The 17832-nt window shown below is 38.9% G+C and overlaps 1 protein-coding gene across 1 annotated transcript in view; it reads left to right on the top strand.

Annotated features, from left to right (window-relative positions):
• The first annotated feature begins 751 nt into the window (after positions 1 to 751).
• dock8 (dedicator of cytokinesis 8) overlaps positions 752 to 17832 on the top strand; it is a 50447-nt gene continuing 33366 nt past the window's right edge. Inside the window, exons 1-5 of the mRNA XM_079250677.1 lie at positions 752 to 832; positions 9599 to 9698; positions 13679 to 13854; positions 14223 to 14294; positions 14506 to 14614. Of these exons, the coding sequence (XP_079106803.1) occupies positions 780 to 832; positions 9599 to 9698; positions 13679 to 13854; positions 14223 to 14294; positions 14506 to 14614 (510 nt within the window). The 5' untranslated portion in view covers positions 752 to 779. The remainder of the gene's footprint in view (positions 833 to 9598; positions 9699 to 13678; positions 13855 to 14222; positions 14295 to 14505; positions 14615 to 17832) is intronic.

The raw sequence follows: 17832 nt of genomic DNA, 5'->3' as shown, positions 1-17832 counted from the left end.
AAAGTACTGAACAATCAGACACTGGAAGAGAAAGACAGAGGCAGTGAAAAGTCCTTACAAATGGAATAATAAGAACTAGATTGCTCTCAGTTCCTGTAGTGATGACAAAAAAAGAAAAGATCCAAAACTAACTAAATAAACAAAGAGAGAGATTTGCATTTCCTTTAATAGTATCCGGAAAAGTTCCTACAGTGTGTGAATGGACACATGTTTTACAAAATATTAGCCTAACACAAAAACTTTAGAGGCAGCAGCATACCTTACTGTTTTCACCATAAAAAAGACTAAAACTATAGTAGCTTATGTCTAATTCATTTCCAGTCAAACAGAGTACATATGGTTTCTCTCTCGGTGAGATATTTGCACACTCAAAAAAAACAATAGCACGTTTTTAAACACACGCTAAAATAGACGCATAGACACACACTAAAACCAAAAACTATATTTAAAACCCAGCGAGAGCTAGTTAACGCTCATCTCAGCAGCGAGGGAGCGCGCGTGCCTCATCCATCCTGTTCCATCCTCCTCTTCCTCCCGCCCTCGTGCAGCCGCCGGGTGTCTGCCTCCCTCCTGCCTCGCGCTCCCTCGACGGGATGCCTCAAAGCAAATGCGGAAGTTTACACCCAGGACAGCTGCTGCCGCTGCAACCAGCATGAGCGTCGGCGTGACAGTTGAGTAGCGAGGTGAAGGAGCGGTGCGTCGGTGACAGAGAGGCCGCGAGACCGCGAGAAAAACAACAAGCAAAGTCACCGCTGCTGGACTGGACTTTAGACTCGCGCATGGCTTCTCTGGGCAGCTCAGATCGACGGGCTTTTGCTCTGAAGATCAACAGGTAACGCGTCTCCAACTGGAAGCAACGCTTGGTCTAATCCACCAGGTTAAGTTGACGATGGACTGGAAACTCTGGGTTTCCTCTGGGGGGGGGGATTTTGGAGGGGTATCCAAAGTGGAGCAGGCAGCCACATGTTGTGAATCTTAATGCTGCAGGTTGATTCACTCTGCCGGAAAAACAGCAGCCTGCAGGGGAACAAGTATCCAACTTTTCTTCAACTTTACTGGAAGTGGTCTCGAGAATGATCGCAGTTTTGACTATAGCAGCAGTCACGTGATCAATTATCAGCATAAATTTATAGTCAGAATTTGAGCAGCTGGCTTTAACTTTGTGCTTAAAATCTCACACGTTTTACATGAGTACAGCTGTCATTTCCTCCACTTGACCATTCTATATCTAGAGCTTCTAATGTGATCATTTCCTGTTGTATCTAAGTCTGACTAACCCAAAGAAGCTGGTGTAAAGGAGGAGGCATGTGGTCATAGTTCCTGCTGTAACCCTGGCCAGGTGTGGAGGAAGTATCCACATGGAAGTCTATTGTGTGTGATGCTTTCTCTGTAGTAGGAGTCACTACGCAAAAAATACTATTATGTCTGCTATGTGTAGCCATGCTGTCATGCAAAGCTTCTTGTCTTGTAAAACAGGTCAGATCAAGTGCTTTGCATGGTTTGTTTGCAAAACTGTAAAATTTTATGTGGATATTCTTCAAGTTGTTAAAACGATCTCCTCCCTTCCTCTTTCCACCACAAGTGAGCTGCACTCTTGTTTTTAATAGCTGGGAGAAATCATGGCTGTCTGGTTTTGTGCTGTGCTGTGCAGAGCTGAGCTCAGCTGCTGAAAGATGTGAGGGATCTTGGGTCACAGCCTGAATCCAGTGATGAGCCAGCAAAGGGGTTGACTATGGATGCAGCCTGTAGCATAGACTGGTGCTGATGAATGAAACGATGAAACACATTTTCATTCCCAGACAAGTGCACTTTAAATATTTCTGTCACTTTTATTAAACAAATTAATTTAATATTTAATTTGACTATTTAGTGTTAAGCAGAAGCAAAAACTATCTACAGTTTAAATGCAACAATGTCTAAGATTCTTGTTGTATATTGGAAAGTGACTTAGATTGTTAGGGTATAATAATGACTTTCAGAAGATCATAAACTATCGTTATCGTTAGATCAACAAGAAGGGACCATGCCAGCACATAAGATAGTATTCATTCATTCATTTTCATTCATTCATTCATTTTCTGAACCGCTTATTCCAATTCAGGGTCGCGGGGAAGCTGGAGCCTATCCCAGCTGGCTTTGGGCGACAGGCAGGGTACACCCTGGACAGCTCGCCAGTCCATCGCAGGGCCACACAGAGAGATACACACATAAGATAGTAATGAAGCTTAAATCTGTCTGAGAGGGTTTAAGATCAGCTGTTGCCAACAATCTAAAAACTAGATGTGAACAAGCAACAGGAAAGATGGCATGAAGAGTATTTTATATTTTGATGACCATAAAATTATCACAGAAATCAGCTTTTCAAAAATAATGTCCAGAACATGGCACGTGTGATTACTGTACAACAATCCAAAGAGGTGTTCATGACCAACATCTGAGAATTCATAGTAAGACTCTTTCAGTTCTGAATCTAAGATCTATGAGCTACTAAAACAAGGAACTTTGAAAATGACAAATAAAACAAAAAAAGACAGAAATGTGGAAAAAGATGATCTCCTGATCTAAAGCCATCTTTGCTGTTAATCTCCCAGTGGTACAGCTCTAACTTGGTTGCTGATGCTAAATGGCCTTTGTTTATAATTCCAGCGCTAACAGAATCAGTTGGATCAATGCAGAGCCACACGACGTAATCATATCCATCAAAACTTATTGAATGATGTTTGATAATCCAGCAACCCTCATCCAGAGCAATCACCTAGTTTTAGTCTGTTTAAGATGCACTCTGCTTGTTGAGCTTGTTAAGCCATTTATCATGGCAGTACTGATAGAAATATCTGATGTGGTGTCAGTGCATTCATGGGCTTGTAAATGTTCAAATCTTTTCTGTCTGGATTGTATGTGTTCTTTATGAAATTAACCAGTGACTTAAATTGTGTTTGCATGCATCAAAAGAACAAAGTGATGTAAGATTTCAAGAGGAAACACTTAGAGAATCACAGCAGCAGAAGCTAGACAGTCACAAGCTGTTGCAAAAAAAGGAACATAAGTCACAAGTTAAACATGCCGTACACCGTCAGATTAAATGATTATGAATTAGCACTCACGCTGGCTTCTTTGTGCAAGGTTGTAGTAAATTTTGCAGATGCCAGTCCTTAAGTATTCTTTAGTTTCATTAGCACTTCCTCCCTTGACATATCTCTCAGGATGGAGTGTGAAGGAAATCCTGCAAACTATGAGGACACATCTATTCACTGGTTTCACTTCGCTTTTTTTTGCTAATGGCAGTTTTAAATAAGGAAATGTGTGTTTCTTCATAAAATCATGACAAAGGGAATGGAAAAAATTGTCAGACATCCTAACATCAATGGTGCATGCTGCACAACGCAGGCTGAAGGTAACTGAGCACTTCATATTGTCCTGATGAACATGATGTGATTTAAAAGCATATGGTAACAGGTGTGAGGACAGCTGTGGACATGGGGCCTCTGTCGTTCAATGCTCTTAAGTTGGGAGGGGCTCTAGGGTTGAGTTTCATCTGATTTCCTCTGGGTTTTAAACTGATGTCATCTGTTAACCCTCATATCTGTTGGTGGGCTGCTGAGGTACCAAGCGACTGATGTGTTAAAAGATGCGTAACTGCCAGAAACTTGAGATGAATACTTCAGGCTTCAAGTCTCTTGTGGTCACTCTTTTCTGCTGCTGGTGACCTGCCCTGCCAAATGACTGCTGTGTTGTTGTGTGCCTCCCTTCGACAGGAAACTGAGTCGTGATGGTACTGATAGCAGCAAGACCCATTAAGCCTGGAGACTCATGATAGTATAAGACACACAGTGGGGGGATCCCTTTAGTCTGCTTTTCTCCTCTTGTTATGTATAGCACACTGCTTGCTGTTTTCCTGTCTTCCACGTTTGACTTAGATCAAGGAAGACAAAGCCGGAGGGTTTTTTTTTTTAAGCTTCAAGAAGCCACCCATTTTTTAAATACTAAATAATAATAAATGGGATAACTTTAGACTGACTTAATAGTGTGCCTGGTGAGACACACGTCATGAGGAGTAAATACTGATAATCTTGTATCGAGGTAAACATTTGGCTATCAAGGAGGGAGAGGATTAATCTCAGAAAAGCTGTGAGAAGTAGTGATATTCAATGCGTCTCAGTGGGGTGAGGGTGATGCTAGAAATGCTAACAATAATACACAGCAAATACAGGCTTGTGTTGTATGACATAACACGCTGGGTCTGGGCTCTTTTTGTCAGGAAGGATGATGAAAGGCTAAAAAAACCCAGAACCCACATTGGGATCTTTAACAAGATTTTCTGAAACCCTTCACAAATTTCACAGCTGCGGTACTGGTGGAAAATTTAGGGAATCCTTTCCTGGCTTAATTTAATGTAATTATAATGTCACAGGGTCTTGTGACCTGCAAGTGTCGAATATTCAAATAGATTTCTCTCCGTCGCTTGAAGTCGAGCTGCACTGATGACAGATTAAGGACATATCTGCAAGTCATAAATATTTTGCCTCTTAAATAGCTTTAACAAAAGAGAAAAAAAACTTTGACCTACTCTTTAAATTGTTGAATAAAAGATTTTCTTTTCTTTTCTTTCTTAGAAATGGTGATCTCATTATCACAGTGTGGCAATGATCAAGATTTTCTTTTGGGTGATTTTTTTTTTCCCTTTTTGATGATCCAAACCACTGATTGATGAAGGGAATTTTTATTTTTGTATGTTACATCTACGGCATGTCTATTTTAATTGAACATGGTTTTATTCAGAAGTTTTTAAGCTAATCCCATATAAAAAAATTCAAAGATAGTCACAGTGACTAGTTAGTCTACTGAGAAGTGCTGCAGCATGGTGCAAGTAGTATTTGATATGCGTGATGTGAGCTGTAATCAAGCGGCAACCTCCGGCGGTAAAAAGTGAAGCCTATGTGGAAGTGCATAAAACTGCAGTTCCCCCTTCATCCACTAGGGGCTGGCTTCAAAACAGAGCAAATCCCCATAGACTCCCATGTTAAAAAGGCCAACTTCACAGCAGAAACAAACATGTTTACAGCCTGGTTCAAAAATCCATTTTCGGTTTATAGGTCAGGTTTACCTTCATGACAACTGTGGGGGGAGTGAATTTTTTTCTAACTCGCCCATTTAAAAGTAATTTAATCTCGAAGTTCAGCATATTTAGGGGCGTGTCCTTTTGACTGACAGGTGCAAATCTCTGGCTTCAAGTCAGAAGAACGTAGAACAACCGCAGTTTTTAGCCGGTTAACAACGGGACTTAGCTGTAGCCCTCTTACCTCCGTTAGCTGGTTAGCTCTGGGTTAGCTCTTAGCTACAGAATCATCCCACCATGATGCTCACAGCCCCCCTCTCAGCTCTACCTCTTTGCCCATATTAATATTTTCCGGGCGAGACGACACGCATGACGCTGCCAAGATGGCGATGGTAGGAACCGCTCACCGAGCTTCAGTTCAGCTCTTCAGAAACCTATGGGTGACGTCACGGAGGCTTTGTCCATATCTTTATATACAGTCTATGGCTGTAATGTATTTTACTGTTACATGATGGAGACACGCAGCTGAAAAACAAAATCACCTGTGGTGACTTTCATTATTGTCTCTTTTCTTATAATTGCTGTCAGCTGTCAGTTGCAACTCTGCCCTCATGTTGACTTCCTGGGAGCGGTTGCTTTAATAGCATCCTCAGTGCTGATTACTTACTCTAATTATATTGCATTAAAGAAAGGCAAAAAAAGAACAGAACTAGTAATTATTGTCATCAAGCCTTATGTTTGGTAAGAAGAATGTTTAGTTTTTTCACTGCAGTTCAAATATTTCCTTCCAAATTGAGATGGTGTTTTGTGATTGATTTTACTGTTATTTGGTCTGAATATAGGGCTTGACCCACCAGTTAAGCTGAAATGACCATATGAGTTTGTAGGTTACAAAGAAATATTACCACTCCGAGCTTAATTTTATTTTAGATCAAGCCAGTGTCTGCTTTGCAGCTTTGTAATCATCCAACATTTGGCTATGGTAAATACTTTTTGCTATACAGTCTTGTAACACAATTTTAAAGATGCAGAGAAAATGAGAGGTCTTTGACTCAGCTTTTAGATGCTGCACAATGATTACAAAGCATCTAAGGCCTAAAACTTGGTTTAATATCCCTTACTGAGTATATAATACTGATACTGAGTATATACTCTAATAAATCAGAACTTAAAATCACTGACAATTAAAGCAAGTAAACCGCTCATGTTATGATAACGCAATGTGCTGCTGGTTATAGACTATTTGTCTATAGAAAATGTTGTTTCTGATAAACAAAACCAGAATGAGTTTATTTATAAAGCGTATTTAAAACACCCACAGCTGACTGAAGCGCTGTGCACAACCTGAAAATACACCTAAACTTTAGCTTCCATTTTCTGAGAAGTATAGAAAGAAATCTCCTTTGAGTTGACCGCTGTGCCGATGCTTGGTCTGCACGAGATCATCGAGTTGAAAGAAGAGTGGTACGGCATCTGTTGAAGCTATTCTTAGAGAGTTTAGATCTGATGGTCCGTGCCCTGATGAGGCTCGAAAACCCCAGAAGCTGTTTTTGTAGACCAAAGTGGTTAACTTTACCCAACTCTCTGCTTTTACTCCAAGGTCAGTAGTAGTTTTGAAGTCTCTACACTCATAGTAGTGACTCTTCCATTGCTGATAAACTGCAATTCTTGTCACCTAAAATCATTATTGACAGTCAGATATTATTTTTCCTTTTGATATTTTAACCCTGGGTCAAACTTTTGTGAGAATTCCCTAATTTTCCACCCCTTTATGCCTTTTGAGGTCTGAATAAAATGTAATAATTGAGCCTACAATTTTTTTTAAGGCTCATAACACACACTGTTCTCAGTATAAATTTGCTAAATGACTAAAATCCCAAGCTCTGTTTTTAATCCTGCTGACAAGAGCTTTGGTTTTATATAACAAAAGATGGCAAGACAGAGGCCCACTAAAGAGAGAGACAGATGTTGCCTGCTGTGACAAGCTGTTTGTCTACTTGTGGTAAAATAATGTCAGCTTGCCTCTGCTGGCAGGAGCTGATTACAGTTTTACTTGCCTGGTCTTTTTATAGATAGTCCCTAATGTGTGTCATTGTATGCTACTCAACAGTCCTCTTGTGCATACATGCTAGAATGTGCACACGTAATATTTTTTTATTTGCTGCATATTTTTGATATTCCGGGTTGTATGACTAAGTCTTTTAATTGGTCACAAAACACACAAATGGAGGGCAAATATTAGCGAGAGAGTGCTGAAGGGCTTAGTTTATACACAGGGTTGGGCTTGTCTCTTTGGAAAGTCATGTTATGACAATTTTTTACAAGTTTGAAATTGTCTTTGGTCCAAACCTGATCTACAAGAAACCCGTTGCAGAAAAGGCCACATTTATTGAGATGCTTCTCTCTTGACAAGACGAGCCTGTAAGAAATAGAAGCTGGATAGATGAGGTTGCACAGACATAAAAACCTCATTGTCATCACTTATAAAACAAAAACAAGTTTGACCAAAGCGGGGACGTGAGAGGCAGGAGTCAGAACTCTGCTGTGTCAGCTGCACCTCCACATATAACAGTGAGTAGCTTCATCCTACCTTGTGATGACTGAACACTGTCTGCAGCTTTAGTTTATTACCTGTAGTCTCTTTAAGCTCTACTGGCTTATGTGATTTGACACATTTCAGCATAAGCACCATAAGAGGTGGGTGTGTGCAGTAGAAGGTGAGCTGTAAATGTGAAGTTCCTACACAGTGCTATTGTGCAAAACAGAGACGTGCTGTATTAGTAAACCCATTTAATGGCCTGCAGCACAGTTGTGGATATGCTGCAGAGCCCTCAGGTGTGTTTGTACAGTGTGTGCATTGAGGGTTAAACCTTCTAGGTTAAAAGCAACAAGTGAGAATTGCATAACTGGATTGCTGATAAGACAAAGACTTAAGCATGTTGTCAAGAATAGATATGCGAGTCTGTGGAGCTACTGTCTTACATTTTGTCGTGATTTTTCCGAATTTTTTCCTCAGTTTCTATTTCTCAAATGACAACAGAGTGATGCTACATCACTTTTTGTGTACATTTAAACTCCTGCCTGACATTTTCTGTTGTTGACTAATTGTGCTGACTCAGCAGTTTATGTGATGCTCTAATAGTATACTTAAAAAAAAAAAAAAAAAGGGTCCACTTTTAGTATATTCCACATAAACGGTGTGAAATGTGTATATTTAACCCATTCAAATTTTAGGTTTCGTACAATTACTCTTAAAATTAGGTCAGATGGGTTGAAGCAAGAAAACATTTAAATTCTGCAGTCAGTCAGGGCTGGAAGACAGGGTTCAAATAGTTCTGGTCTAAAACTTAATGGTTTAGTGGAAAACTTTCATTATCCAATAAAAATTGTTGTTTAAAGAACATAAAACCATTTTAGAGTTTGAATCTTCAAGTTTTACTATAAATGAGTGACTTTTTCTTAATTTTATTCCGTCATTTTTACAAATACAAATAATGGTGCTTCAAAACTGTTGATGCAGTGTGTTGATCAGTCCAGGCTTGAATGACAAAACAGTTTTTACTTTACTTTTCTCAAGGTTCATAATGGTAAAAAATGTGTGTCCCTCAGCTTGATTCTTCCATTGTTTTTGATAGATATTGATATAAACGACCTTACAGATTTTGCATGCTTTATGACTTTGCAGTCTCGCTTTTGACACATCCGTATTCCTCATTTCTGCAGTTGTTTTTCTCTTTGTGGTGATAATTAAAAACAGTGATGTTGTAACTTTGACCATGGTGACTTAATGATCCCATGAGATTGACCGCAGGGGAAATATCCAGAAATGTGACCCACTTGATTAAAACTTTGCACTTTCACTCTGCTGTGTAAAAATATCACAATAAACCATTTCTGACACTCGGACATTAAACACACTCACACATGCTTGCAAACACAAAAGCTGTCCTTTTTGTCATTGAGCTAAAGCAAAGAAAGGTCTTGTTTTTGCAGCTTGGTCTGATTCCAAAGATAATTAGATTGATTACAAAGAAATACACACTGGATCTGCTCTGAAATGGAACGTAATCTCTCACAAATTAGGGCAAAGTCTTAGTTTATGTTATCATCTGTTTCCCTGTCTTTTTAGAGACGGCCAGAAGCAGGCACACATAATCTCACAAATAAATTCCACCCAGCATATCTGAATGCTACTACATTCCCATGTCATGTTGATTTCTTGCATGGTCTAACCCTTAAACGAGGACACCATATTTATTCCCCTGCCTGTATGGTTGCCAGCATGACAAAGCCTTTTCGTGGCCAGCAGAAATGTGCTTCTGTTTAGGGTGAACAATAGTTTGAATAGAATTACCATGGCTCACCAGTTCAAATTAATAAGAGTGGGAACAGAGGTGGAATTGGTGTCGGTCCTGTTATTAAGATGCACCTTATGCACATTGGTTTGTTTGAAATGCCTGCATCTCTGTGTGCATTTTTAGATGATAAGCTTATTATTATCTGCCTCCTGAAGTCAATGCCTTATGAATCTGTTTGTTTCAGGCACTCCTCTGCGGAGATCAGACGACACTTCAGTGGGAACTATGGCTTTTATCACAGCCGATCCAACTCCAATGCTTCTGCTACAGCTTGCCTCATTGTGGTAAGTTTTCTCCTATAAAAAGAATACTTTGGCGTTTAGAGTTTAAACATCTTTATCCAAGCGGGTAATTGTTGCATTATACGAGTCTGATCCTTTGAAGAACATACAGCTAGCAATGACCTAACTGCTAGCTGGAGGCAGGAACAGAGGCAACATGTCTCAAAAATCATGTTTTTTTTCCTATATTTGCAACATTTAAAGCCGAAGCATCAGCAGACTAGAAGAAATTCGGCGTATTACTAATTTTACTTGATTTACAGATGTTGTGCTTTTTTTAGTAGGGAAAAAGGAAATAAGTAAAAATGACCAGAAGGTTTGCAGAGATATTTCCTCTAATGCAATGCTCACGCAGCTTTAGTATTTATGCTTACACCACTAGAGGGTTATAAGCATATTATCCTCACATCCTCTTTACTGTTAGCCTAGAGAATGCCTGACTCAGAGTAGTGTCTAGTCTTGAAGATTATGCTTTGAGTCCCAACAATGCAATGGCACCTGTGTGGATTTTTGCATAGGAGATGAGTTTTATGCACAAGAATCTTTGTAGAATAATCGAGTGTTAGTATGGTTCATGGTTTAAAGTGGTTTAGAAGAGTCAGTCCTTAAGCTTCTGCTGTAGATAGAATGTCATCATGGCAGGTTGTTTTCTTGCTTCCTTAGTTGAATTCTGTCAGACAGTTACCACGATTCCCCCTCTCTTCGGTAAGCAGAAAGTGGTGTGTAGTTGCCCTTGAAAGATTTGTTCCCATTACACTCCCTGTCTCTCTGTGGTTCCCCTGAATCTCTGTATCTGCCTCCAAGCTTTTCCACTTCTCATTCTCCCTGCTTTCCCCATTTCTGTCTTTTCCATCATAGTTCATCCTCTCTGTTGCCCTACATTTTATCATTTAAAGTTTTCTAAAGCTCTTAGGTCTAAGTCTCTTGACATATCTGTGTAGCGTGACTTAGCTGAAGCCCTTTTATAGCTTCCCAGGAATGATCCTTGAGCTTGTCAGCTGACAGGGCTGAAGTAATACTACTTGGACCATCCATCCCACCCCAGCCTGTGGCATCCAACACTGTTAATCTCTAACCTGCTTGGGAAATGGGTCAGTGTCTTGGCTACTGACGGGCGCTGGTTGGGGCGTGCTTACCTTGCAGCTTATAGGGGAAAATCTTTAATATGTCTGGATTTGGGATGCGGGAGAGGGCTTTAAATACCATAATCTCTGGGATGTTTGTTTCCTTTTATTCAGCAGTCATGTCTAACACAGGGATGAGGGGAGATGTTTGTTGTTGCTGTTGTGGTGCAGATCAGGACCGTCCCAATGTGTTTTTTTTTTTCTGTGGTTAATATTTGTGCATAAATATCTGAATGCAGTTTAATCAGCGCTGTTCTGGGTTTTACAGATCTTAGAGAAGTAGCTCCATGTGTTTTTAAGCATGTGTTCAGTGCTGCTTTTTGTGTGTGTGTGTGTGTGTGTGTGTGAGAGAGAGAGGCTGTACTTTCTGTTCCTGTGTGTTGAAACTGTGCTTGATGGAGGGACGCCTTGCTGATGTCACTTCCTTTAATTTCTTGTGGTTTCTCTTGTGATGCTGTAAAACTCCATCTAGTCTGTTGCGAGTTCAAACTTTCAAGTTCAACTTGAAACGTGCATTCTAAGTGACTTTTAACACACCCTCTACTTTTACTAATGCTGACTTGTGTTTCTCTGCTGTCCTGGAGTCGTGAGCTTCTAAGAATATGAAGATGATTTTAAAGAGGATCTTTGAAATGGGTTGTGGCTTAGTTTCAGCAGCATTTAGTATTAGTTGGTACACACTTTAGTTTCCCATATCCGGAGTGCGCCATTTTGTACACTTCCTTTTTATGGTGCACTTTTCAGTTTTCAGCAGGGTAAGTTGGTTTGTTGTCTGTCTATAATTCATTGCGTGTCTGTTGTCTCTCCTGGCTAATTTTTGCTGGTGTATGCTGGAAGGATTGTGCTGTTTTGAAACAGACGATTGTTTCTTAAAATCACACCGAATTTTTGACATTTTTAAGAAGGTCAGTCTGTTTCAGGGCTGATGCGCGTGTATTTTATCATGTGAATGCTGTCAGAAACTGTGTGTTTTATGGCATACACTTATGTTAATGCCAAGTAAAATCATTGTAATCATCATTGAGAACGTTCAGTAAAATCGCTAATGTTTGATTTAAGTTGAAGTTTTTGCTTCTCACTGGGCCCTCTGAAGACTCCTCGGAGCAGCAGGCAGTGCTCAGAAGCATGCATAGATTTGCATTCATTTATTTTTCTTAGGCTCTTTATTAAAGACGAAAAAGGGGCAGTACTATAATGATTGAACTCTGAAGCAAGGGGGCCACATGCACAGATTTGGGGTGCAGATTCCCACATCTACTGCAAAAGGAGGGGTTCAGTCTGTGGGTCTGTTATTTCTTTAAAATGATAGTTTTAAGTAGTTCTTTTAGCTTGTGTATATTCTTTGCAGCTTGAATTGCAAGCTTGCCATGGAGTGTGTGGTGCAGTTTGCGCAACCATTTAGCAGAAAAGAATACGCCTCAAGGTGCATCGATGTGCAAAAACATGTCTCAAGCAAATGGAATTTGCTCTTCTTTAAAAAGTTGAGTAGAGCAATGACTAATGCTGTTGCTACAGTGATCTCAGCCTTTTCTGTGTGGATAATGGTAGTGTGCATGACACCATTAAGTACACCTCTGTATCCTCCCCCTAACTGCTCTCCTGTACATACTGTACAGTCTCTCTTAAATTCTACTGAGCCTCTGTTTATGAACCTATGTGGGGCAAGTGTGCATGATTAAAAGCTTAAACATGACACAGAAATACTGTGCTGCATGCAGATTATTACTTGTGTTGCCATGCTAGCATATGCTGATTATTTCCAATTTTAAGCAAGATACGATGATGTAAGTTAGTAATTTTTCTCCTACTGCAGTCACAGCTTGCAGTCTGTTATCAAATTGGAGGTTTGCCCAGTTTGTTGTGACTTCTGACAAAGACACCTGCTTCATGCAAGTTCCTCTTTTACAAGTATAGCCAGTCAGACAACAAAATGGTTTGTGCACAGCCTCACTGGTTTGGCTTTTTATTTTCTTTCTAATGGTTTAAAGATCATATCTCCCTCTTTAAGCCTGAGTAGAGATTCGTTACGTTGTGTATTGATAATACTAAGGATATCCACTGCAGTCATACATATGATAAATTGCAACTCATTTGTCCTGTACATTAAAATAATTACAGATTTGCCTTTGTTCTGCTTGAAAGAAAGTAGGGTTTTAGAATTTCTGGTTAAAAATAGGAAGAGATTATAAAAAAAAAAAAACTGGTTGCTCCAGTTTCTATTTATGTACATGCTTTTCTCTTCTTGTTCCTAGACAAACATTAGAAAATAATCACAATTCAGTGTGTTTGAGTCCACCTTGCATACAGTTTTCCTTGAACTGCACTGCAATCTTCACTGTTTTACTAAGGACTCTAACCAGTTTTTAAAAAAAATGTTTTTCATGTTGTCACTGTATGTTTCAGCAATGTTGATTTTTGTCATAACTTATCCTTACCCTAAATCTCCTGAGAAAATCCTTTGACTTATTTTACATAAAGTGCTTGACATCACATGAACAGCCAGTACATCCAGTACTGTTATGTACAATGTACATGTGTCTTTATTTTTGGTTTTAGTCTTGTTACTGCTTTTATTAATACATTTTTAGCTGCTTTTGACTCATTTTGGTGGTGTGTGCTGGACGATTTGCACTTCAAGGGGAACATTTTTCAACTTACTAAGTTAAGACATAAGGTTTCAGTTCAATGCTGGTAAATAATTCAGCATTTTGTCTTTGAATCTTTTTTAATTATCTCCTTTAAATCCAAGTTTTATTATTTGGTTTTGGATAATTGGTGCTGAACTTTCCAATGTTTCATGCCATTTCTTTTTTCTCTCCCCAATCCCAACATTTCCACCATCATTTCTGGATTTCCAAGCCTCAGTCATATGAAGCAGTGGAACCGTTGGACCTGGAGGAGTTTCTGATGTCACAGTTAAGAAGTGGAGACTCGGCTCTGATGCAAGAACTTGGAGACTTTCCTGATGATGACCTGAAAGTGGAGCAGGTGGAGAAGGAGTGTCGGACTATTCGACACTCCATCCCAGAAGATGGGTGGGTTAAAGGCCGAGAAATGTTAAACAACAGGCAAAGATTTGGCTGTTTAAACAGCAAAAGTGTTAAAATCAGTGTTTTTCAGTAAAGACAATGATGAGCAGTTGTTTTTTCTTATTTATTTAGAAGAATTCATATCATAGCTTACATTAATGGCAGAAGCTCTTGTTCATTATAAAACCATGCGATTTTAGTGTATTATATCTTATCCTAGTTATACACAGCATTTGTGTGTCATATAACTTGACCATGAAGTGCAGATTAAGATAAAAGAAGAATTTAGAGTTTTCAGTTGTCATTGAGTGCCTCTATTCTCATCTTTCTATTTTTTATGTCTTTATTGTCTTCATTGTATTCTCTCAATTTAGAGGGGATTTGGATCCACATGTAAATGACTGCATCAGAAGTTACACCCAACCATGGCTTGTAGTCTCTAGAAGGTAAACGCTCTAATCCTAATGAATTCTCTTTATGTCTCATACAGCATCCAGATATGCCACCATACATATGACAATGCTGTATCAGACTTGTGTTTAAGTTGTTATCTAAGACATACAAAAAATACAGAGGTGTTTAGTTATTATAACACATCTTTTCTGGGGTTTACACATCGATCCTAACTTGTTTCTGTGTGTGTGCATCTTTATGAAGGTGTCAGGGAGATGGCTGGAGCACGTATTCGGAGAGACTTGGCCTGCTCAAAAATCTGCAGAAACAAATATTTGAGTCTGATGTTCATCCAGAAGACAAAGATAAACCAGTAAGGAACAGGAATTCTCTGTCACTCTGCAATCTGTCGGCTTCTTGAATATTTTTGTACAAACTGACCCCTAAACATGGGATGTAAGCATGTCTTACAGATGTCCTCATTCAGATCTATCTATTCAGTGACGGACCGCATCATTAGTTTAGCTGATCAATCAGTTCTGACAGGGTCCGTTACATATGGTTAGAATTGGAGGAATGTATCGCTGATTGCTGCACAGTGTCCACTGTCTCCACAACTTCCAGTCCAAGCCAGATCAGTCTTGCATCAAGGCTCCATACTTTTAATCAATTTAATGTGGGTTTGTGTGACAGAATTACTTTTTGGATTTAAAATCTAACAGCTTACAATGAGGCATAACCAGATTGCAGTTTCATATAATCTTAAGGGCACGTATGCAAATATTAATGCATTTCTGCCATACAGGCTCCATATCTTGGTCTACATTTACACCTGCACTATTTACACAAGAACAAAAAGTGATCTTGATGAATAAACAGCAGAACTTACACTTACAGTAGAAAAGCATGAGGCCTCGTAAACATGCCTGCATTAAGCTATACTGCTTTTCTACTGCTTTTCTGTTATTTCTGAAGAGGTTAGTTCTATTGTTGCTACAGAACCAAAATATCTGAACTGGAAAGTATTTCATCCTTTAAATAAAACTGAGAACAACACAAAAGGCTTTTTAGTTGCTTTTGTTCTTCTGGCAGCTGATGGCCAGAATCTCTGTTTCTGTGGTACTAAGATCTGACTGGATAAAGTTTTGCTCTTTTTAGATAGGTACCATGGAAATTGTTAATACAGGCAGTAGACAGCTACATTTTTAGACAATTTCCATACCAGAACTTCCACATAGTCCCATGTTACAAGAATATAAGTAAACCAGGGAAGAATAACTTAGCATTGCAAATAAAAATGTAAATATGCTAATAAATAATAATAAAAATGACCATATTTGTATATTACCCTTAGAAAATAAATTTTTTTTAAAAGTATGTTTTAATCACAGAAATAATTTATTTATTTGGCTCTCTAAAATAAACTATCTACCTTCTAAACCTATTGAGAATTTGTTCACTAATGCAAACTGCAGCATACATAATGTATATACCAGGGGTGTCCAACTCTGGTCCTGCATGTGTTGGGAGTTTCCCTGCTGCAACACATCTGACTCAAATCAATGTGTACTTAGCAAACTGTACACAGTTTGATGTCAAGCTCTGCACAAGTCTTCTAATGAAGTCTGATGTGTTTCAGATATGTTGCAGGAGGGAGACTCCCATCATTTACAGGACTGCAGCTTCTGAGGACTGGAGTTGGCCACCCATTGCAAAATACAAAAATAATACAATAAAATGACAAAGGATTAGAATAGAAAAACTTAATGAATTGAGAATCAAGTGAAAACACATGTTAAAATGAAGTTCACTTGCAGTTTTATATTAAGTTCTTGGAACTTTCATTGTGGTCATACTGGAGGATCTCGAGCAGCACATATACTCTTATGAAGTCACATATTCCTTGCTCCAGGGCTTAGACTTATACTTTATTCCTTGCTCCAGGGCTTAGACTTATACTTTATTTAATATCACAGTGGAGAAATTCTCTAAGTGAAGAATCCAAAAACGAGTGATGCTGAATTGCAAAGTATCTTGGGTTGAAAAAGTTGTAGTTAAGCATTCATAAAGTAAATTACACTTGAGGTGTCACTGTGATAAATCCATTGAGAACAATGTAATAGTTTTTAGAATAAAAAAAAAAAGAATTTAAGAGATTCTTTGTAAATGAATTATTACTGGTTGACAGAATTTAACATGCTGAATGACATTAAATTGTGAAGATGTTTTCAGTGTTCTAATAACTTTCCTACAGATGCATAATACAGTATCGTGTGTGTGATTTGTCTAGCAGAATTGCAGGAGTAACTCATGTAGTACTTTGCTTTCCCATTAAAGACTACCTTGATATATATTTGAAATACCTCAAATAATTTAAGGTCGATTTCTGCAGCCAGAGTTGGAGTTTTTTCCTGCTTTCACTATATGATGTTAACCAAAGTTAATATTTTGATTACTTCCATACAGGATATTAGAGTAATTCTCAAAATGTCCAACTGTTTTCAGTATAAGAAAAGTTTCATTCATTCATTCGTTCATTCATTCATTCATTCATTCATTCATTTTCCGCACTACTTCGTTCAATTAAGAGCATGGGGGAGGCTGGAGCTTATCCCAGCTTTCATTGGATGAGATGCAGCGTACACCCTGGACAGGTCGCCAGTCCATCACTGGGCCAACACTGACAAACAGCCATTCACACTCACACTCACTACTAGGAACAATTTAGAATAACCAACTAACCTCACATGCATGTCTTTGGTTGGTGGGAGGAAGCCGGAGTACTTGGAGAGAACCTACACATACGTGGAGAAAACATGCAAGAAAAGTTACATAGTTCTTAAAATATGCCATATTTAGTTAAAGGTGGAGTATGTAATTACTACTATCTAATTATGATTGTAGTTATTTTATGTTAATTTATTTTGAAAATATTGAAAGTCTTACATACTCCACCTTTAAAGTACCTTATGTGAATGGAAGACATTTTAGTGAGAACAGCATGGTTGTCCTGATCATGAGTGTGAAATGTAAGGGGGTGGGTACTTTAAAAGCTACTGAACACAACAGTGTGTTGCTATTCCCATCACTCTCTCCACTGAGGCAGCCGCCCTTTCAAGTTTAGTCAGTCTGGCTTGTGAAAAACTTCAGCAGAATATTTTAGTCCATAGCTCTCATTAACTCTGTTTTTTAGTGTTTAACCTGACTGGTGTGTCATGAATTGGGAAAAACAAAATCATAATATTTATTTTTATTAACATTCATACAATAGGGTCCCAGTTTGGATCCCTGCCTCCCTGCTTTGCTGTGCTGTTATTATATCGTGCCAAGTTCCCATCCTCTTTCACTGTTCTCTCTCTAGCTTTTCTGTCCCTGTGCCCAAATCCCAAGCCATCCAAGCTCGCACCACTCCCAGCCTCTGGCTCAGCCAGTCTCAGCCCCTCTTCTGTTCTCCCATCTATGCCAATCTTGGTTAATCACCCAAACCAGAAAGACCCTTTATTACTGCTGCCTTGCCATCATCTACATGCCAGAAGCAGAGTGACAGAAAGGGGAAGAACAGCACTATTGTCCTTCAGTTCCTAATAGCTA

Source organism: Telmatherina bonti (assembly GCF_933228915.1).
Source record: "Telmatherina bonti genome assembly, chromosome: 13".
NCBI lineage: Eukaryota > Metazoa > Chordata > Actinopteri > Atheriniformes > Telmatherinidae > Telmatherina > Telmatherina bonti.
This window is presented reverse-complemented; position numbering and strand designations above follow the sequence as displayed.